Raw genomic sequence first — 23,667 nt, forward strand, 5'->3', positions numbered from 1 at the left:
GTAATGCCATTCCATGTCTATTTTCTTAATCCACTCCCGTCCTAGAAGTGGTGGTCCTCCCTCAGGTAATACGTACAAGCTCATTCTTGGGTGTTCTTTACCCCTATCTCTCACCTTGACTCTTATTTTCCCCACGGGGTATACGTTATGCCCCGTGTATGTCTGTAATACGAACTTGGTATTTCTTAAAGGTATGTGAGAGAATAGCCGGTGGTAGTCCCTTCAGTTGATGACTGATAGAGCTGATCCAGTGTCCAGCTCCATTCTTATTTGGACTCCAGCTATTTTTAGTATGACCCAGATGGCCTGTAGATCCGTTTCTTTACCCACATTGTGGATTCTCAGACTACCCAGCTCCTGGTTGTTTGGGTCTGAGTCTGAATTCTGTTCGTCTGAACTCTTCTCAGCCACCTTGTGTACCTTGTTGTACTTTTCTGGTGGTGGCTTCCTTTGATTATTGATCTTTTTCCCGGACCGGCATACCTTCGCGATGTGACCCAGTTTGCCACATTTCCTACACTCTTGGTTCTTAAACCAGCATTGATTCTGGTCATGCGTTGTCTTCCCACAACGGTAGCATTTTGTTGTGCTTGAAGTAATTTGGTCCACCCCGAGTGCCGCCGCCTTTAGTTGCATTTCCGCCGTTCCTTTCGCTGCGGCTTCGTGCGATGCAGCTATAAGGACAGCCCTGTCCAGTGTGAGGTCATTCTCTTCCAGTAGTCGCTTCTGCGTCCCTTCTTTGGACAATCCACATACGAACTTGTCCCGCAGCGCTTCTGTCAGATTCCCTCCGAACTGGCAGCATTTCGCTAGCCTACGCAGTTCGACCAAGTATTCCGCATTGCTTTCGTCTTTCTTCTGCGTTCTTGCGTAGAATTTGAATCGTTCAGCCAGCATCAGCGGTGTGGGGTTCAAGTGGTCCTTCAGCACAGCCACAATCTCTTCGAAGGTCTGATCCGCTGGTTTATTTGGTGCTATTAGATGCTTCAAGAGCCCGTATGTTTTTGCCCCCATCGAGTTTAGCAATGTTATCGCCTTGTCGTCTTCCTCTATTTTGTTGGCTTCGCAATAGATCTCTATGCGTTCCACGTACGTGGCCCAGTCTTCTATTTCAGAATTAAAGTCGTTAATATTTCCTCGCTTAGGCATCTTTCTTCCCTTGGGAGCAGCACCAGTATTTCTTATTTATTTATTTGTTTCTAAGATGGCGGTTTTCCCGCGAAATCGGTGGTTTCCCGCTCTTTCCTTCTCTCCCCGCCCACTTCAATGGCGGTATGTCAATCAAGATGGCGGTTTTCCCGCGAAAATGGCGGTTTCCCGCTCTTCCTTTCTCGCCCCGCCCACTTCAATGGCGGTTTCCCGCTTCTGGCGTCTTCTCCGCCTAATGGCGGCTTCCCGCGTTTCTTCCCGGTGGAAGGGGTACGCTTCCCCCTCAGCGGACAGGTTCAGCCGCTGGCTGGCTACCGCACAGCTCCCCTTACTCGGCTATGTCTTTTCCTCCCGCCCGCACGGCTCTACCGGCGCTGGGTACACCCCGTTAGCGGAGGACAGTTCAGCCGCTGGACTGGCTCTCACGCAGTCTCTCTCTCCGTACCCGGCTCTGTCTCTCTCACCCACACGTTCGATGCTACCGGCCCTGGGTACCCCGTTGGTGGAGAACAGCTCACCGCTGGACTGGCTCTCGCGCAGTCTCTCACCCCGTTTTTGGCTGTGTCTCTCACCCACTCCCGCACGTTCGGTTTTGCCGGCTCTGAGTACCCCGTTGGTGGAGAACAGCTCAGCCGCTGGACCGGCTCCTCGCAGTCTCTCTCTCCGCACCCGGCTCTCACCCGCACGGTTCCCGTTCGCCTCCCCAGCCCTCTCGCAGACCGGTGTTTCCCTCCCCGGCTGCGGCTGGGTTTCTCTTCCCGCGCCTACTCGCAGGCTCAGCGCTTCGTGGCTGCGGTCGCTGCCCCGATTGTCCCGCCGATCGCGGTCCGGCTGTCACCCGACGCCGTTGGACCCGACTTTTGGCCGGCACAGCTCCCCCTCGACCGAGGTCGAGTGCTCTGCCCTTATCCTCCGGATGCTTCTACACCTTCCCCTACTCACAGTCTCTTCGGCCGCCTTGTTTCTTGCTGGTTGGCTCACTCCGCACCGTGGCAGAAGGGTAGTCAGTGCCTGTTGCTGATACAGCTTTTGTTGTTAGTCTTCCTGCTTTCTGTTGTTGCAGCCTCGTGTTTTCTTTTGGTAGCACGACGAGGGCGGTTGTCTCTCTTCGACGCTCTTCGTTGCTTATGGTAATCTTGCCGCAGGGTACGATCGGACTCGTCGCCACTGTAAAGTCTGTGGGTTGTGCAGTTAATAAATACACAGACTTCAGAAGTAACAAACAAACAGGTCTTTACTATTCGAAGGTCCGGGCGAATCTGCCCCAGAAATCCTGCTACAACACTTATATACTGGTGTGGTCACTATCGGTATTACAGTATACAGAAGCCAAACAAATAGTGCCACACCTAAAGTAGTTCCCTTAAAGGTGAACGGTTACATTCAATAGTTCCCTTAAAGGTAGACGGGTACATACGCTACATTCACCACTCCCTGGGTGAAGAAATTCCTCCTCATTTCAGTCCTAAATGGCTTACCCCTTATCCTTAGACTATGACCCCTGGTTCTGGACTCCCCGGCCATCAGAAACATCCTTTCTGCATCTAGTCTGTCCAGACCTGACAGAATTTTATAGGTTTTGATGAGATCCCCTCTCAACTCCAGTGAGTATAAGCCCAATTGACACAATCTCTCCTCGTACGTCATTCCTGCCATCCCAGGTATCAGCCTGGTAAATCTTCGCTGCACTCCCTCCATGGCAAGAACGTCCTTCCTCAGGTAAGGCGACCAAAACTGCACACAATACTCAAGGTGCGGTCTCACCAAGGCCCTGTACAACTGCAACAAGACATCCTTGTTCTTGTACTCGAACCCTCTTGCTATGAAGGCCAACATACCATTTGCCTTCTTAACCGCCTGCTGCACCTGCATGCTTACCTTTAGCGACTGGTGCACAAGAACACCCAGGTCTCTTTGCACTTCCCCTTCTCCCAATCTATTGCCATTCAAATAATAATCTGCCTTCCTGTTTTTGCCACCAAAGTGGATAACCTCACATTTATCCACATTATAGTGCATTTGCCATGTTTCTGCCCAATCACCCAACCTGTCCAAATCGTACTGGAGTTTCATGACATCCTCCTCACAGCATACCCTCCCACCCAGCTTTGTGTCGTCTGCAAATTTGGAGATATTACATCCAATTCCCTCGTCCAGATCATTAATATATATTGTGAACAGCTGGGGTCCTAGGGATCCTTGCGGTACCCCACTAGTCACACCGGTGGGCGCCGCGGGGACTGGAGTGCATTATCAACCCGGAAAACCAAATTTTAATTTGATTTGTTAAGTTTTAGTTGAACTTTTGTTTATTTACAGTCCAATTGTTTTTTTTTGGGTCCAAACAAAAAGAGTACCCCACTAGTCACTGCCTGCCACTCGGAAAACGACCCGTTTATTCCAATAATAATCTAATAATCTCTTGAGTGGAACCTTATCAAAAGGCTTCTGGAAATCCCCATAGAGACACTTCCCTAGCCACCATACTAAAATTCTGTGATTTGATTGGTTGCTTTTTTTCATTGGCTGATTGTCTGATAAAATAGAAACATTGATAAAAAATACCTTTATTGGTAAATTTTTTTAGCAAGGGAGCGACTGCTGCTAATGAAGTAGTTGCGCATGCACAGTTCCATTGTTTTTTTGGTTGTTCTCGCTGGATTTCCCATAAAGGAGGGGAAAGAGGGGAGTGAGTGAGTGGGGAGAAGAGATTGCTGCAGCCGAACTGAAGAAAATAAAAATTAAAAATTTGATCGCTGCTGCCGAACTGAGCCGCGTCAGGAGATGAAAATAAAAATTAAAAGTTGAATTAACATTTATGTGTTGCCGCGCTGTTATGCATCGGGGAAAAGTGATCTGCTGCCGAACTGAAGAAAAAAAATTAAAAGTTGAATTAACATTTATGCACTGCCGAGCTTGCAGTTCGTTGGCAGCAGTCACTCTGTGTTAGTAAACTAGCAGATCTCCCACGGCGCTGTTGGATGATACATTGTTTTATTATAACAATATAAGGAGCGTTATGTAATGTAAAATGTATTATTTTGCTGCTACAGTGGAGCTGTGTTAAACTGACAACCTTTAAGGTCACAAAGTCTAATTGTTGCAAATAGGCAAATCTTGAGGTCAATTTAAGGTTAATTGTTACAATGGAAATTTGCAGATTGACGGGTGTTTCAGAAGAAACTACCATGAAATTACTTAAATTTCTTTTTTTAAATATACTTTTAAAATTTTGAAATGAATTATGATAGACACAGGATTCAAGACTTTTAATATATAAATCGATAGATAGATCGAAGCCCTGAAACAGTTATCATGATTTGTGCTCTATGGACATGCTAAAAATGTTGCCGCACTTTACAAACATTTTTTGCCCTACAGCCACTAGACGTTAAATGTCATATTCAAAAACTTTTATACAAAAATGGGAAGTAGTGACTAAGATTGTTCCTAAATTGTATGAGAATGCAGGATGTTCTTAGGAAGGAGATTAAATTCAAGGACATTTACAGAAACGTATCAAGTGGGTTGAATAAACATGGATGGCATCGAATATAAAGTGGTGCTAAAAATACAAAATATAATTGCAAAATGAACAATTATTATTAAAGGAATACTTAATGATAGGTTCCATGGTGGTCAAGTTTTTGAGTATTTGAAAAAAACAATCTATGTTACAAAAAAGTCAAAATATTTGTTTTTATATTCACTCTGAGGTGGTTTGCATCTCAATTAGACCATCATCTTATTTCCAGTTTGGAGGTTTGCATATAGAAGAATGATGTTCAATCACTGAACCTTTGCCAGCATCTTCTTGTCATCACTGAAGCCAATGTATGTTCAAAAAATAAATGGCTGTATTTTTCATAGCTGGAGTACAGAAAAATAATCTGTTAAGAACAACAGAAGATTATTTTTCTGTACTCCAGCTTTGAAAAAAAATACAGCCGTTTATTTTTGAGCATACTAACTGGCTGCATAGCCTTTAAATAAATTGTTTAAATAAGTTGTTCACCATAGAATGGTTACAGCACAGAAGGAGGCTATTCGGCCCATTGAGCCCATGCCGGCTCTCTGCAACAGCACTTCAGCTAGTCCTACTCCCCCACCCTTTCCTTGTAGCCCTGCAAATTATTTTCCTTCAGGTACTTATCCAATTTCCTTTTGAAAGCCACAATTGAATCTGCCTCCACCACCCTTTCAGGCAGTGAATTCCAGATCCTAACCACTCGCTGAGTAAAAAAGTTTCCCCTCATATCGCCTTTGGTTCTTCTGCCAATCACCTTAAATCTGTGTTCTCTGGTTCTTGACCCTTCCGCCAATGGGAACAGTTTCTCTCTATCTACTCTGTCTAGACCCCTTATGATTTTGAACACCTCTATCAAATCTCCTCTCAATCTTCTCTGCTCTAAGGAGAACAACCCCAGCTTCTCTATTCTATCCACGTAACTGAAGTCGCTCATTCCTGGAAACATTCTTGTAAATCTTTTCTGCGCCCTTTCTAAGGCCTTCACATCCTTCCTAAAGTGTGGTGCCCAGAATTGGACACAATACTCCTGTTGAGGCCGAACCAGTGTTTTATAAAGGTTCATTATAACTTACTTGCTTTTGTACATATGCCTCTATTTATGAAACCCAGGATCCCGTATGTTTTTTAACCGCTTTCTCAACCTGCCCTGCCACCTTCAACGATTTGTGCACATATACCCCCAGGTCTCTCTGTTCATGCACCCCCTTTAGAATTGTACCCTTTAGTTTATATTGCCTCTCCTCGTTCTTCCTATCAAAATGTAAAACTTTGCACTTTACTGTGTTAAATTTCATCTGCCATGTGTCCGCCCATTCCACCAGTACATTCCATGTACACCAAACATTGAAAGAATGATCATAGTGTATGAAAGTGCTGCAAGGACAAATAGAGAAGAATAGGGTGCACAAGCAAATCCATAGGAAGTTACAGACATTCTGTAAAGCATGGTTGTCATATGTATAAAAAAAGACAGAAGCAGTAGAAAGGATTCCGAAAGAGCAACAAAGATAGTTCCGGGTATTAGATCATTGAAATATGAAAAGATTAATAGATTTAAAAATAGTTCTCTTTGGAAAAAGTAAATTTTAATGTTCTATTTACCCCTGCAATCTTGCAAATAATGGAAATATGTTCTACTCCACAGAAGTGGCATCCTTCATCCTGATGGGCATAAATGTTCTCCATCAGCAAAATACAGAAATCTTGACAACAGCTGGTTGTTGAGAGAGCATAGAAGACCCATGTTGTTCGGCATTGTGGAGAGAGCATATGTGAAATAAATTCAGTTTCACCAGCCAGTCAGTGTTGTTGTGTGACAATAATTTTCCAATAGAGGATACAAACTTTTGTTGTCTGCCCAATACATTTCCAGTGTCTGGCTGGCTCAGGTAGCAAAGCATCAGAGTTTTAATATGAGATTCCATGGTTTGCATATACTGTAATAATTTGTACATTTTACTGTATTTTTAAATTTCAGTTGTTTTTCTGTTTTTTTGTTGTCTAGTGATCACATACTCTTAAATAATGAATCTTTAATAAAAAAAGAGGAATCATATTTACTCTGCAGTTATATTAGTCTACCTTGTTATATTACTTCTACTTTGTTCCTTCATTTAGAACACCTACTTGTAGTGGGAGTGGGTATAGTTGGGTATATGCTGTATACCCACTTAATATTTATGTTAACCAGCAAACTTTTGTCAGTGCCTTCAGGAACTGGTGGTGTTGGTCGGAGGTAACAGAATGCCAGGTTAGACTGGTGGGGGTGAGGTGGGGTCAGTGGAGGGGGGGTGGTGGGGGCATTGGAGAACTGTATATCAGCATGGACTGGAGGACAAACAGCATCCCACCATGGATTGTGTTGGGAACAAACCAGCAGCAGAGAAGGGGGAGAGTACAGAATGCCCACATGGATCGTGGGGGGAGGGAGCAGTGCTTTTGATTGGTGGAAAGCTTCAACTGGCAAAAGCTGGTGGTAACTTGCCTTCCTGGACTATATGGTTGGCTACTCATTATGGAGAATCGCACTCATTAGGTGAGACTATTTTGTGTGTCTTAGTATAATGGTGTGTATTTACACATCAGGGCATAGTATACACATCATAAAGTATTTGTGTATTTATTTTATTTGCTCTTGGGATGTGGGTGATACTGGCAAAGTAGCATTCATGGCTTATTTTTAGATACTGGCAAAGCAGCATTTATGGCCCATTTTTAGATGGCCTGAGGGGACATTAAGAGTCAACCACATATCAGGTAGAGATGGCAAGTCCTCTTCCCTGAAAAGCATTAGTGATCCAGTTGGGCTTTTATGATAATCTGGCAGCTTTCACTGTCATTTTTTCTGGTGGCTTATTGAATGCAATTTCACAACTTGTTGTGATTGGATTTGAACTCTCAACCTCTGGGTTACTAGTCCTCTGCCATAACCACTACAGTAGTACTGTACCCTATCTATTTCAACATATTGGAAAAGCCACAAAATAAAATGGCAAAAATCAAATTTTTTTGTAGGAGGGTGTCATGCCCCTGTGGGAAATTTTCACTCATGATGTACTGTATACCCACTATTAAAATTGCTGCTGCATTATAGGTTCTGTTCATATGAAGTATAAGGTGACAGTGCTTAGAGCTATGCAAATTCCATGTGATATATTACAACAACTTGTACTTATATAGCACCTTTAACTAGTAAAATGTCCCAAGGTGCTTCACAGGAGTGTTATGAAACAAAATTTGACACTGAGGCACACAAGGAGATAATAGGACAGGTGACCAAAAGCTTGATCAAAGAGGTAAGTTTTAAGGAGCATCTTAAAGGAGGAAAGGTGAAGAGGTGGAGAAGTTTAGGGATGGAATTCCAGAGCATAGGGCCTATACAGCTGAAGGCATAGCTGCCAATGGTGGAGTGATAAAAATCAGGGGAGGCAAGAATTGGAGGAGCGCAGAGATCTTGGACAGTTGTAGGAGGTTACAGAGATAGGGAGGGGTGAGTCCATGCAGGGATTTGAACACAAGGATGAAAATTTTAAAATTGAGGCGTTGCCGGACCGGGAGCCAATGTAGGTCAACGAGCACAGGGGTGATGGATGAACAGGACTTGGTGCAAGTTAGGATACGGGTGGCAGAGTTTTGGATGAGCTCAAGTTTATGGAGGGTGCAAGATGCGAGGCTGGTCAGGAGAGTATTGGAATAGTTGAGTCTAGAGGTAACAAAGGCATAGCTGAGGGTTTCAGCAGCAGAAGAGATGAGGCAGGGGTGGAGACAGGCAATGTTAAGAAGGTTAAAATAGGTGATCTTGGTGATGGAAAGGATATGGGGTCATTAGCTCAGCTCAGGGTCAAGTAGGAGGCCATGGTTGCGATTTGCAGACATATTAAATACGTATGTTTTGGTTTCTTTTTATGTACAATAAGTCAATACTTGTTTGTGTCAAGCTCTGGTTTCTGTATTTCTGGTGTCTTATTTTCCAGCTCCATATTAAGTATGTTTCAATGAAGGCAACTGACTAGATAATAGCAGTAGCTTCCCAGGAAGGTGGTACTCTGCCAGAGATGGCAAAGGAGCAACACAGCAAAAAAGATGTGATCTGCTGTTCCGAATATTTTGTGAGGATTACAAAACAAAACGTTCAGATTACTATTTCAACCACAATTTTATGATTCCTACCAATAAAATGACCTCACATGCTCCATAACAATGTTGTTTATTTTTTGAATTATTAGAATGTTTCTCTTTCCCTAAATAATTCTGCAAATGCTGCAAGATCTATACACATTACCATAGTTAACTACAAACTAGGGACAGGAAAATGACATGTGCTGTCATATTTACTGCCACATTTGAAATGACCATTAAAGTGCCATTTTAAAATCAAAACCAGAAAAGTGCAGATGGCGAGTGGATATTCAGGCTGACCAGAGAGGCTAAGGTAGAAAAAAGGTCACTTTTATTGGTTAGTTACATTATCTTGAATATAACTCCACACAAGACACGTAATGGTTACAAATACAATGCTACCGGAATATAAAGGTTGACATTTTGCTCTCGACTTAATGATCGATAAACATACAATTCTACAGCTGGAGAATTTATCCCACCAATGAAACTGAGTGAACAATTCAGAACTAGCGACGAAGGGAGGTGGGTAGATATCACTTTGAGCAGAGCCTGGTGATTAACAAACTGGATTCTTTTCATGAACACTCATGAGATAAGAGCGAGGGTTGGGGTGCAAAGATGGACGCAAGCAATGGCTGCCGTCAGATGCATATGGCCTCCACGATACGTAACATATCCTCCTCACTGAGCTGCAATAAGCTTGTCGGATATGAACTACATCAACAGGTCGAGGGAATAAGTGGGTGAGTATTATGACAGGTGGACCTGCAGTAGATGTCATCTGACACAGGTGCGGGTGAGGGGGTGAAGGTTTGGCCCTATCCAGGTGTACACTGGGCAGTACTACTGGCGGCCTAAGTCTACTGAATGAAGATTAGAGCAGGGTAGCATATTGCAACATTTTCGAGTCAGCCAGTGAGCCGCGAGCCCGGACCCGGCGCTCGCGCTTCTTGCGGACCGATTCGCCGGACACAGAGCTGGAGTGCGCCTGCGCGGAAGCGCCGCCATTTTGGCCGTGCTGATAGTCTGATGTTGTAAGGAAGGCTGAGCCGAGGCCGAGCAGCGCGTCGCGAAATGGCCAATATCGCAGTGCAGCGAATTAAACGAGAGTTTAAGGAGGTCTTGAAGAGCGAAGAGGTGAGACTCGCCCCAACCCCCTCTTCCCTAATCCGCTTTCACCTTCCCTTCGTTGACAGGCCGCCAACGGGGAGCAGAGGGAGAGAGTGGGGAGTTCATGGTGATGGACACGGGACCGGGGTGACGGACAGGCGCCAGAGGCGGTTCGGGAAAGTCCGGGGAGCGGTTTCGCGGCTCACATATCACAGGTCATTAAAAAAAAAAGATGTTTGAAACGTCAAATCTGCCGTTTAACGGCGTCGTGGGGACGGTCTGGTTGAAATGAACCGCGGTGAAGAGGTTGAAATGCCGGATTTCAGGAGGTCTGGGTGATGCCTTAAGCACCCAGGTTGTTGCTAGGGGTTGTAGGTGTGTAACATTCTTACACCACAGGACTGGGCAGGGGGATCTTACGAGACACCTCCACAATGATTTTGTTAAACGGGTACGTTTAGTGTGGTTGAGCTCATGTGTTGGGTGGGATTGGGATGTGCAATTTTATTTAATTTATTTATATTTTTCTGCTAATTTTCATTCTTGCACTTCCCTTTGTTTAGAACTGTAATAGTATCAGATGACATCGTCTGGTTGGGTGATATCGGGTTTCCACTATGGACATTTCGTTATTTTGCTATATTAGCATGTTTTTGATTTCAGACTGTAACACTTCCTCCATTATAACTAGCTTCAGTTTTCTTCTTTTTTAAAAAAAAGTACAGCAATGCAGTTCAATGACAGGATTAAGCAAAACTGCAGTATAAAGTTTGGTAGTTATGAATTTGAATCTCTGCAGTAGACATACTGAATTGAGGTAAAAACTTGGTTGTCTCTGTATATATTTAAGCCTTTAACTGGTGCCTAATTTCTCTTGCAAATAGCATTTTGCTGTATATTTTAAACAGTTTATAAAACATTGGTAATAATCAATTGTTTATCTCTTTGGAGTACTAATACTAACACAGTATGCTGCATAGAACCCTTTTTATAGTTCCAAGATTTATATCTGCTTGCATCACCACTTTGTACTACACATTACTACAAATATGTAACCCTAACAACAACTTGTACTTGCATGGCACCTTTTAATGTAGTAAAACATCCCAAGGGGCTTCACAGGAGCATTATAAAACAAAATTTGACACCGAGCCACAAGGAGATATTAGGGCAGATGAGAGGTAGGTTTTAAGGAGTGTCTTAAAGGAGGAAAGAGCGGCAGAGTTTTGGGGAGGGAATTTCTAGGCAGCTAATGGTTGAGTGAGCATCGCTGATTTTAAGTGGCCAGAATTAGAGGAGCGTAGCTATCTCCAGGGTGGTTGGGGGTGGGGTGGGTTGTGGGGCTGGCGGAGCTTAGAGATGGGGAGGGGCGAGGCCATGGAGGGATTTGAAAACGAGGATGAACATTTTAAAATTGAAGTGTTGCTTAACCGGGAGCCAATGCAGGTCAGCAAACACGGGTGATGGGTGAACGGGACTTGGTGCGAGTTAAGACACGGGCAACCGAGTTTTGGATGACCTCAAGTTTACATAGGGTAGAATGTGGGAGGCTAGCCAGGAGTGCGTTGGAAGTCTCAAGTCTAGAGGTAACAAAGGCATGGATGAGGGTTTCAGCAGCAGATGAACTGATGCAGCCGATGTTAGAGATGGAAATGGGAGTTATGGCACGGATATGTGGTCGGAAGCTCATTTCAGGGTTAAATATGACACCGATTCTTTAAAAGAGAAAAATGAACTTCATTTTTATGTACGGTTTACAACTTCAGGATATCCCAAAAATGTTTCATAAATGTGAATACCAGCTGTGCACAAGGTCCCACAAAACAGCAAATGAAATGAATAGATAGTTGGTTGAACTGTGTTTTAGTGATCCTGCTGAGTGTTTCCAGCGTTTTCTGTTTCAGATTTCCAGCATCCGCAGTATTTTGCTATTGTATTAGAGTTTTAGTGATGTTGGCTGAGGTAGCAACATTGCTATGACATTGGGAGAACTACCTGATCTTCTATGAATAGTATCTTGGGATCTTTTATGTTCCCCTGAACAGCCAGACAGGACCTCAGTTTAACATCTCATTTGAAAGATTGCACCTCTGACATTGCAGCATCCCTCAGTACTGCACTGGAGTTTCAGCCTAGGATGGAGTAGGCCTTGCATTCACAACTTTATGACTCAGAATTAAGAGTGCTATGTGAGTGAGCGAAGCATAACACTTTTATTACTTTTGTCTTTATTAACCAAACTATATGCCTTTCCTCCAATGAGGACATAGGTACAAGCTCATACTTTGAGTTTTGGGCAATGTATGCTAGCTACATGATGCACCGTGCTTACTGTGAAAAATTTCTGGGAGTACCCTTAACATAAGTGCACAAGTATTGCATTGCCTATATAAAGACAAGCACTGTACTTGAAAAGTCATTTATTGTATATCAAATGCTTTGAGACATTTCTCCAGAGGTGTGATGAGGCTTTTCATTTGGTCTGAATAGTAGCTTGCACACTTAAATTGGTAGATTGTATGTGTTAGTAAAAGTAATCAAGTATCTAAAGCTATATTTATTAATAACAATTTGACACTAATGCTGCACAGTGGGATTTTATTAGTCTCTTGTCACTTTGTTCTAAAATTCCTTATGATCTGATTGGGTCAGCTCTCATAGAAAGTCATTGCTGAAATTTTAGACTCTTTGAAAGTCAACAGCTAAGAAGGAAATGCTGTTTTGAAAGTACAACATAATAGCTGTATTTTACTTCTAAAGTCTTAGTTTTTCTCCAGAAGTGTTCATCTACTCTGTTTTGGATATGGGTATGATGTGCTTGCTGTTCAGGACTTAAGACAATCCAGGCTTTAACAGGAAAATGATTTTACAAATTCAATTTCACAATTCAAAACTTATTTCTACCATTGTAACATACTGACTTTGTAGCAGCTTTTAAAAAGTGACTATGGTTGGATTTCTTCCAGTGCTCTGTTTTCAGCCCCCTTAAATAGCAGCTCACCCAGAACACCACAGGCCACGTTCTCACCCATACTCCCTATATTACCCATATACTCCCTATATTCCCCATCCATGTCAAGTGCTTCTGGGTCCTCGTGCCCCAGAGATGAATTTAAGATTCTCATCTTCGCCTTTAAAGATTGCCCCTTCTTGCCTCTGATCTCCTCCAGTTATATGATCCCACATGCACCCTCCATTGCTTCAACGCTAGCTTACTTGTTCTTTAGCTACTTTGCCACCACTCTTTGGAACTCTCTCCTTCAGCATCTTCACCTTGCCATCCCTACTTTTAAACGGTCTTGAAGACCCTTCTCCAGCTGTGCTTTTGCCCCTCCTAACCCTTTTTTCCCTATCTCCCTTCTGCTCGGTGTCCACTTACTGTCCACCACGCTGTAGAACACTGAGACCTTTTTGTGAAAAGTACTATGGAAATGTCAGTTGTGTGATGCATAAATTATTGCAAGATAAATTTCCTTTGTGACTGTGACAAGGGTAAACTATCACTCCTTGTCCTTCTTGACTTGTCTGCAGCCTTTGACAGGGTTGACCACTCCATCTTTCTCCAGCGCACCTCCACCGTCGTCCAGCTGGGTGGGACTGCACGCGCTTGGTTCCATTCTTATTTATCTAATCGTAACCAGAGAATCACCTGCAATGGCTTCTCTTTCCGCTCCCGCATTGTTACCTCCGGTGTCCCCCAAGGATCTATCCTTGGCCCCCTCCTATATCTCATCTACATGTTGCCCCTTGGCGACATTATCCAAAAGCACAGCGTCAGTTTCCACATGTATGCTGATGGCACCCAGCTCTACCTCACTATCTCTTTCGACCCCCTCCACGGTCTCTAAATTGTTGGACTGCTTGTCCGACATCCAGTTCTGGATGAGCAAAAATGTTCTCCAATTAAATATTGGGAAGACCGAAGCCATTGTTTTCAGCCCCTGTCACAAACTCCGTTCCCTAGCCACTGACTCCATCCCTCTCCCTAACATCTGTCTGAGCCTGAACCACACTGTTCGCAACTTGGTGTCATAGTTGACCCTGGAATGAGCTTCTGACCACGTATCCGCTGCATAACCAAGACCGCCTACTTCCACCTCCGTAACATCGCCCGTCTCCGCCCTTGCCTCAGCTCATCCACTGCTGAAACCCTCATCCATGCCTTTGTTCCCTCTAGACTTGACTATTCCAACGCACTCCTGGCTGGCCTCCCACATTCCACCCTACGTAAACTTGAGGTCATCAAAACTTGGCTGCCCATGTCCTAACTCGCACCAAGTCCCGTTCGCCCATCTCCCCTGTGCTCGCTGACCTACATTGGCTCCTGGTTAAGCAGTGCCTCGATTTCAAAATTCTTATTCTTGTTTTCAAATCCCTCCATGGCCTCACCCCTCCCTATCTCTAATCTCCTCCAGCCCCACAATCCCCTGAGGTATCTGCGCTCCTCTAATTCTGTCCTCTTGAGCATCCCTGATTATAATCGCTCAACCATTGGTGGCCGTGCCTTCTGTTGTCTAGGCCCTAAGCTCTGGAATTCCCTGCCTAAACCTCTCCGCCTCACTACACCTCTTTCCTCCTTTAAGACTCTTCTTAAAACCTACCTCTTTGACCAAGCTTTTGGTCACTTGCCCTAATTTATCCTTACGTGGCTTGGTGTCAAATTTTTTGTCTTATAATACTCCTGTGCAGTGCTTTGGGACATTTTACTATGTTAAAGGTTGTTGTTGTTGTAAAGGAAAGATATGTTAGTCTGATTTTTAGCTCCGGGCTATTTTATAATTTGGCACTTTTTTAGTGTAATTAAACTAATGTAGCTATTATTGAATGCTGATTTTCTGTTTGATCATATTACTGACATGATTCTGAATTTGATAGAATCATAGAAGATACGGCACTGAAGGAGGCCATTCAGCCATTGTGTCTGTGCTGGCCGAAAAAGAGCTATCCAGCCTAATCCCACTTTCAGCACTTCAAGTGCACATCCAAGTACTTTATAAATGTGATGAGGGTTTCTGCCTCTACCACCTTTTTCAGGCAGTGAGTTCCAGACCCCTACTACCCTCTGGGTGAAAAAAGTTCTCAACTCCCCTCATATCTTTCGACAAATTACTTTAAATCTATGCTCCGGTTATTGACCTCTCTGCTAAGGGAAATAGGTTCTTCCTATCCACTGTCTAGGCCCCTCATAATTTTATACACCTCAATTAAGTCTCCTCTTTTCCAAAGAAAACTACCTCCAGCCTATCTATTCGGTTGGTATTTTCAAATCTAGTCTCCTGCATTGAATTCTGATTAAATTTTGACTCCAAAATAACAGTACTATTTTCTCTCCTTTTTAAAGTTATTCTGACCAATTGTTTTATTTAGCAAAGATAAATTTCAATCAAAAATGTTGCTGGTACATCAATGTTCCTGGAATTCACAAGAACGAGAAACTCATTGTCACTTGCCAACTAAGCTGCTTTCTTTTTCAGTTTATCTAAACTGAAAGTTAGCTCATATTTAGTTAGTTAAAATTTTCTAGATATATTCCACCATTTCCTTCACTGTTCTACTTAAAACACAATTTAAGGACCCAGTTTACAGTGTTCTTACAGTATATTCAATATAAAACCGTACTAAAATAGTTTTAAATCCTAAAAATGACTATAATTGACTGAGGACTTCATTTTACACACATTGCTATTGCTCTGGAGTTTAGGAGAATGAGGGGTGATCTCATTGTAACACAAGATTCTGAGGGGGATTGACAGGGGAGATGCAGGGAGGGTGTTTCCCCTGGCTGGAGAGTCTAGAACTAGGGGGCATAGTCTCAGGATAAGGGGTCGGCCATTTAAGACTGAGATGAGGAAGAATTTCTTCCCTCAGAGGGTTGTGAATCTTTGGAATTCTTTACCCGAAAGGGCTGTGGATGCTGAATCGTTGAGTATTTTGAAGGCTGAGATATAGATTTTTGGATTCTAGGGGAATTGAGGGATATGGGGATCGGGCGGGAAAGTGGAGTTGATTTCGAAGATCAGCCTTGATCTTATTGTATGCTGGAACAGGCTCGTAGGGCCGTATGGCCTACCCCTACTCCTAATTTTTACGTTCTTAGCTGATCTCCCTTAGTGATCTTTAGTTGCTAACCTGGTCTGTCTCTTTAAAACCTCTCAGGTAAACCCTGTGGAGAAGTCATCTAATAAGCACATCCTGAGGTCAGTTAGAGGCTAATTGATGTTGGAAGTTTCCATAAATTGGCAGGTGTTTGCCATCTCTTGGGAAGAGATGAGGTTATCCTCAAGGTCAAAATAATCAGCAGAAAATGGCTGGTTTTCTTTTTGTATACTTCAAAAAATTGCTCAGCTGTGATTTGATATTTTCCACAAAATATGTTAGATGCGCACTGTGCAAGATGCATTTGAAAAAACCTTGAACAAGGCTCCCATAATTCATTTTTTCCCGTTTTGTTTTTTATACTGCATTCACATACCATCTTCAGCATCACCGCTTTGCCTTGCAGCAATGTTAAAGAAGGTGTGTAAAGACGACCAGTGGCAGATCGAATTGATGCGCAGACCCAATTGTCGAAACAGCATCTGTATAGAGATAGTGGTTGCTTTGGTTGTCATTTTCCAAAATTCCACAGATTCTGGAATGGTTCCCACGGATTGAAAAGTAGCGAATGTAACCTCACTATATTTATTTAAGAAAGGAGGGAGAGAGAAAACGGTGAACTACAGACCAGTTAGCCTGACATCAGTAGTAGGGAAAATGCTAGAATCTATTATTAAGGATGTGGTAACGGGGCACTTAGAAAATAATAATAGGATTGGGCAGAGTCAACATGGATTTATGAAAGGGAAATCGTGTTTGCCAAATCTTAGTTTTGAGGTTGTAACTAGCAGAATAGATAAGGGGGAACCAATCGATGTGGTGTATTTGGATTTCCAGAAGGCATTCGATAAGGTGCCACACAAGAGGTTATTAAACAAAAATGAGGGCTCATGGGATTGGGGTTAATATATTAACATGGATTGGTTAATAGACAGAAAACAGAGTAGGAATAAACTGGTCATTTTTGGGTTGGCAGGCTGTAACTAGTGGGGTACCGCAAGAATCAGTGCTTGAGCCTCAGCTATTCACAATCTATATCAATGATTTGGATAAGGGGACCAAATGTATTATATCCAAGTTTGCTGATGATACAAAGCTGGGTGGGAATGTAAGTTGTGAGGAGGATGCAAGGAGGCTTCAAGGGGCTATAGACGAGCTAAGTGAGTGGGCAAGAACATGGCAAATGGAATATAATGTGGAGAAATGTGAAGTTATCCACTTCGGTAGGAAAAATAGAAATGCAGTATTTTTTAAATGGTGAGAGATTGGGAAATGTTGGTGTTCAGAGGGACCTGTATACGAATCACTGAAAGTTAACATGCAGGTACAGCAAGCAATTAAGAAGGCAAATGGTATGTTGGCCTTTATTACAAGAGGATTTGAGTACAAGAGTAAAGACATCTTGCTGCAATTTTATATAGGGCCCTGGTGAGACCACACCTGGAATATTGTGTACAGTTTTGGTCTCCTTACTTAAGGAAGCATATACTTACCATAGAGGGAGTGCAACAAAGGTTCACCAGACAGGACAATCCCCCCATCCCAGGAACCAATGAGGAGAGATTGAGTAGACTAGGCCTATATTCTCTAGAGTTTAGAAGAATGAGAGGTGATCTCATTGAAGCATACAAAGTTCTTACAGGGCTTGAAAGGGTAGATGCAGGGAGGCTGTTTCCCCTGGCTGGAGAGTCTCGAACCAGGGATCACAGTCTCAGAATAAGGGGTCGGCCATTTAGGACTGAGATGAGGAGAAATTTCTTCACTCTGAGGGTGGTAAATCTTTGGAATTCTCTACCCCAGAGAGCTGTGGAGGCTGTCATTGAGAGATCGATAGATTTTTAAATATTAAGGGAATCGAGGGATATGGGGAATAGTGCAGGAGAGTGGCGGAGATAGATCAGCCATGATCTTATTGAATGGCGGAGCAGGTTCAAAAGGCCAAAATGGCCTACTCCTGCTCTTGTGGTTTCAGACCCAAATTGCAGAACGTTGGCCATAGGCCGAGTGAGGAAACATTTTTACAAATCCCGGATATCGCTGCCCTGTTGGCTGCAACCCCCCCTCATTATAATAAAAATAATTTTAATGCTTCCAAAATTTATCTAGCTGTTTGTAACGTCACAATGTACACACAACCAAATCCATCCCTTTGTGCCCAGATCAATTTTGCAGATGGCCGTGTAAGTGGAGCCTCCAAATCCGAAGTGATCTCGATATTTTGCCCCAATTTCTATCAATGTAGCATGAATGCGCTCTCAAATATTCAAAACTAACAAATATTCAAAAACAGTTTACTTATTTCCTACAACTTTTCATTAGGTTTTCTAATGGCTTAATAAGTTGCTGAAAGATCAGATATACCTTGTTGTTTTATCCTCGCTCATGAATACATGCTGGCTCAACCGGTGTCAGCAGCCCTCAGTATATTCCCATGTGAAAGCTGAGGCTATAACTGTTAGCGGGTACTAAACTGGGATGTGTGAGGGCTAGCAATTCGGCCAAGTATGATCCTATTCCTGTTCTTATGGTGGTTTCAGACCCACTTTTGTGTGGTAACTGGATAATGAACAGGAATTGCAAATTTTTTTTTTCATTTTCCCCGTTCCCATGCCCAATAATACTGACACCCCAGCTGAGATTAATACATTTAGCACAGATTATTGATTTGACAGTGGATATTTACCAATTGAATTATTGGAAGCATAGAAGGACCACTAACTTTGTAGATTCATTGTTGGAATTACAAAGACCAGCCAGTGGAGAGGTGATGAGAATGTTAGCGAGAGTTACTTTGTTAGAAACTGGAACAATTCAAAACTACTGAGCAAGGCCAGTGAATTTCTGATTTTCATGGAATTGTTGAATGCAATGCCCACTACATAGAAAAAAATCTCAATCTAGTGTACTAAAATAGCATTTTGTTTCCTCGGTTACTGTAAATTTGTGGGCCTAATTGAGTAATGCCTGTTGTATACAGACTGATGGGATTAACATTGGTGGTTGTGGTAGAATTCTTACCTGCCATACTGGAGGGACTGGGGTTAAATTTAGACCAAAGCATAGAATGATACCAGTGTTATCGTGATTTCTGGATCTTTGAAGATTGTATGCTGAAGAAGCTAGTTGAAAGTGCAAAGTTGAAACTAAGAGATTGCTGAGGTATCCTGAGTTAAAGTCTTTTCTTATCTTTATCTCTCTCTCGTACTGTCTGACTCCGTGACTCTCCAGCCTGTTACCATTGATGGCATCCTCAGTACTTTCCATTTAAACAAAAATTTCAAAATATCGCCAAAGGGTATTAATCCAAATTCATTTTAACTTTTTAAAGAGGCCTTGATGGTAAAATGTGCTCTTTTCTGAACATGGCTAAAATATCCCTAAATGTCATTTAGTCAAGAGACCTTTGACTTTATACCTTTTTTACTGTGTTTTTTGTTGTAGTTATTATATTTGTAGCTCCGTTTAATGAACTCCAAATCTCAGAACCTCTGAGCAGGGTTAATACAAAAGCAATGCAACTTTAAATACTTTATTAAAAAAAAAAGTTACACCTTGAATATTTCAGTAAGTAAAAATACATTCTAAAATAGTGAAACCTGGTAATCCACCAGCAAGTCTGAGAAATTTGCTGCAGTACAATTCAGTTGACTGTAGATTCTGAAATCATGTTGTATTTCATTCTTATTTATGAAGTTAAGGTTAATTAGCATGGTCTGTCTGCAGCTAGCTTTCTCTGACTAATACAATATCAATGTGATCAGAGAAGGAGAAAAAAATTCATACAGTACAGTTGTTACTCTAGTGTTTTGGAACTTAACTTACCCTGTTTTTTTCTTTTTCTTTTGAAGACCAGCAAGAATCAAATAAAAGTAGAACTTGTAGATGAAAACTTTACAGAATTGAGAGGGGAGATTGCAGGGCCTCCTGACACACCATATGAAGGTAAGTGCCAGTGATATTCTGTGAAATTCTAGCTCTGAACATTAAATAATAAATTAAATTAACTAATGTGTGTGTTGTACCTTAATTAGTTTTAAAATTATTTTGCATATCCTTGAAGGTTAGCAGAAAAAAAAGATAACTCTTCAGTGACCAATTTTTGTAGAGGAAAGGTTTGTTAAATTATCTGAAATTAATCTTAAACTAGCTTATGTTGCAGCTTTTTTGGAAGACCTAGTAGTCATTCATGTGTGTTTGAAAAAATGGGGTTAAAATAGAAAAGTCATCAGGCCCAGATGGTACATATCCTAAGACATTGAAGGGTGTTGGGGGAAAATAGCAGAGGCACTAATCATCATTTTCCAGAAATCTTTGAAAATGTGAATTGTCCCAAAGGATGGGACAATGGCAAATGTTACATCCCTGTTAAGAAAGGGGAATAGGATAACCCTGCAAACCATAGGCCAATTAGTCTCATCTCAGTTATAGTTGAGTGTCTAGAGTCCATAACACGCAATGAAATTAGTGTACACGTTCAAAGACATGGGCTAATCAGAAACAATCAACATGGATTTGTAAAGGGCAGGTTGAGCTTCAGTATAATTTTTTTTGAGGAAATCTTGTGTATAGATAAAGTGAATGTGCTTATGTGTGTGTATATATAATCAGCCTTGTGTCAGTGGGAGCAGCACATAATGAAGGCCAAAATTTTTGTGCAATCCTGAAGGAGTGCTGCACTGCTAGCAATGCTGTCTTTTTGATGTGACATTAAACCAAGGCACTGTCTGCCTTCTCAGGTGGAGGTAAAATATCCTATGACACTATTCGAAGAAGAGCAAGAGGGTTTCTCCTATTGTCCTGGCCAACATTTATTACTTAACCAACATCACCAAAGATAGATTATCTGGGCATTTATCTCATTGCTGTTTTTTACACCTTGCCCATTATAGGAAAGATATTAGAATCATAGAAGTGAAGATTTGTTATAATGTCAGAAATGTGAGGTTAGTCATGAAGCAAGGCTTGGGGGAAAAAATGGGGCTTTTTCACCAAGTTTATTTCCACTGGTTGACGATGGGAAATGGTTTCAGTAGTGCATACGGTAGCATAGTGGTTGTTACTGGATTAGTAATCCAGAGGCCTGGACTAATAATCCGGAGTTAAGTTCAAATCCCACCACAGCAGTTGGAGAATTTAAATTCGGTTAATCTGGAATTAAAAATTAGCATCAGTAATGGTGACCATGAAACTACCGGATTGTTGTAAAAACCCAACTGGTTCACTAATGTCCTTTTTTAGGGAAGGATACCTGCCATGCTTACCCGGTCTGGCCTATATGTGACTTCAGACCCACAGCAATGCGATTGACTTTTAACTGCCCTCTGTAAGCCACTCTGCCGTATCATAAAACTTGCTACAATGGACTGCAGCAGTTCAAGAGGTGGCTCACTACCACCTTCTCGAGGGCAATAAATGCTGGCCTTGCGACGCCAACATCCCATGAATAAATTAAAAAAAATTATCATGAAGAATGAAAGGGGAAGCTAGAATTAAAAAAAAAAAATTAAAAAAAAATAGATTACAACATGGAATACTTTATCACAAGTAGTTAATGACATTGAAACTATAGCATCATTTACAAGGGATCTGGTTAAGCATTTGAGAAGGAAGAACAAAATTATGAAGAAAGAGAAAGCAAATGGGACTAGAGTAGGTAGCTCCAGTTGAAGATGTGGCACAGTCATGATGGGTTGAAATTCTATGTAAATGGCTGTAAATTCTATGTTTGCAGTTGATGTATGTCCCATTGGGTTTGGGTTTGACTTTAACTTTTAAGACTAAATTCTTATGTTCCTTCTCTGCCCCACCCCAATTAAATGGAGAAGCAGCGTGAACATGTTGCTTACTACTTTATAAACATCCAAATACAGGAAACTTTTTGTGTTATCCGGAGGCTAAGTGTCCGGCAAGCTCGAGCCACCGGCAAAAATCAGGAGCTGTTTTGTTAGGTTTTTTTTCTTCTCGTAGCTTTTTTTTTTCAACAGTCAGGCTCTGGAAAGTCTCTCTGAAGCTGTTGCTAAGCTACAGAGACGCTTCCAAGGTACGGGCCGACTGTTTAGAAGCTGTTGTTGAGCAACAGTGTTTGTTGTCAGATACGGAGATGAAAAGCTCCGTATGCTTCAACATTAACGCTGGTGTGTCCGGCAGTTTTGAGGGAACGGCAACAGCTCGGTTCCATCGGTGCCGGATAGCACAAAGTTTCCTGTACTTGTTGAACACTTACCATGGAGGATTAAATTCATGTTTTTCTTTAGATTGAAAAAACTAGGTGAAGTGCCAAGCCCCATAATACAATCCAATTGAAAGGAACAAGAGAGTAGGAAAGGCACAAGTTCCATCCACAGCATGTGCTTAGTTAGCTTATCTTACCCGGTGTGGCATTGAGCCACACACAGCCCAAGTACCATCCCTGGCCTGTGCTGAGTTAGCTGGTCTCACCTGGTGTGGTACTGAGCCACACAGAGCAGGATGGCCCCAGACTCCTTCCATGACCTTGGGTATGTTAGTTCATCTCACTCGTATTGGTACCGAGCCACACAAAACAGGAAAATCCCAGGCTTAATCCTCTGCCTGTGTTGAGTTAGCTGATCTCAGCAGGAGTAGTATGGATTTTCAGAAGATGTTTGACAAAGTACCACATAAAAGGCTGGTTAACAAAATTGAGGCTCATGGAATAGGTAGGTCAGTGGCAGCTTGGATAAGGAATTGGCTTAAGGACAGAAAACAGCGAGTTGTGGTAAATGGCTGTTTTTCAGACTGGAGGATGGTACAGTGGTGTTCCCCAAGGGTCAGTGCTGGGGCCACTGCTTTTTTTAATATATAAATGACCTGGATATTGCAATACAGAGTAGAATTTCTAAATTTGCAGATGATGCCAAACTTGGGGGTGTGGCAAACAGTGATGATACCAATCGACTTCAACAGGACTTAGAAAGGCTAGCAGAAAGGGCAGACAAGTGGCAGATGGAATTTAATACAGAGAAGTGTGAGGTGATGCATTTTGGCAGAAGGAACAAGGAGAGGCAATATACTCTTAATTGCACAGTTTTAAAGAGTGTGTAGGGACAGAGGGACCTGGGAGTTAATGTGTATAGGTCCCTGAAGGTGGCAGGACATATTGAGCGAGTGGCTAACAAAGCATATGGGATCTTGGGCTTCATAAATAGAGGTATTGAGTACAAAGTAGAAAAGTTATGCTGGTTAGGCCACAACTGGAGTATTGCGTCCAATTCTGGTCACACTTTAGGAAGGATGTGAAGGCACTTGAGAGAGTGCAGAGGAGATTTACCAGAATGGTTCCAGGGATGGGGAATCTTAGCTACAAGGACAGGTTGAAGAAGCTGGATTTGTTTTCATTAGAGCAAAGGAGGTTGAGGGGTGATTTGATAGAGGTGTACAAGATTATGATGGCTTTGGATAGGCTAGATGGGGAAAGGCTATTCCCACTAGTTGATGGTACAAAGACTAGGGGACACAGATTTAAGGTTTTGGGCAAGAGATACTGGGGGAATGTGAGGGAAAACTTTTACACAGAGTGATGATGACCTGGAATTCGCTGCTGCCGGAAGTTGTGCAAACGGAGACACAATGTTTTCAAGGGGAGACTGGATAGGCACTTGAGGGAAATAAACTTGCAGGGCTACGGGGATAGAGTGGGGGAA

The 23,667-nt window shown here is 42.4% G+C and overlaps 1 protein-coding gene across 3 annotated transcripts in view; it reads left to right on the forward strand.

Annotated features, from left to right (window-relative positions):
- Positions 1–9,403: 9,403 nt before the first annotated feature.
- Positions 9,404–23,667, forward strand: part of ube2kb (ubiquitin-conjugating enzyme E2Kb (UBC1 homolog, yeast)) — an 84,151-nt gene continuing 69,887 nt past the window's right edge. Inside the window, exons 1-2 of one of the 3 annotated variants that reach the window (XM_085968950.1) lie at positions 9,404–9,543; positions 19,860–19,948. In XM_085968950.1, the coding sequence (XP_085825076.1) occupies positions 9,419–9,543; positions 19,860–19,948 (214 nt within the window). In that variant the 5' untranslated portion in view covers positions 9,404–9,418. Of the gene's footprint in view, positions 9,544–9,679; positions 9,938–19,854; positions 19,949–23,667 lie in introns of those variants that run through there. The other 2 variants (XM_085968941.1, XM_085968955.1) reach the window with 2 other exon arrangements.

The sequence above is a fragment of the Somniosus microcephalus genome, chromosome 2, assembly GCF_052327205.1.
Source record: "Somniosus microcephalus isolate GS21.2 chromosome 2, FLI_Smic_1.0, whole genome shotgun sequence".
Lineage (NCBI taxonomy): Eukaryota > Metazoa > Chordata > Chondrichthyes > Squaliformes > Somniosidae > Somniosus > Somniosus microcephalus.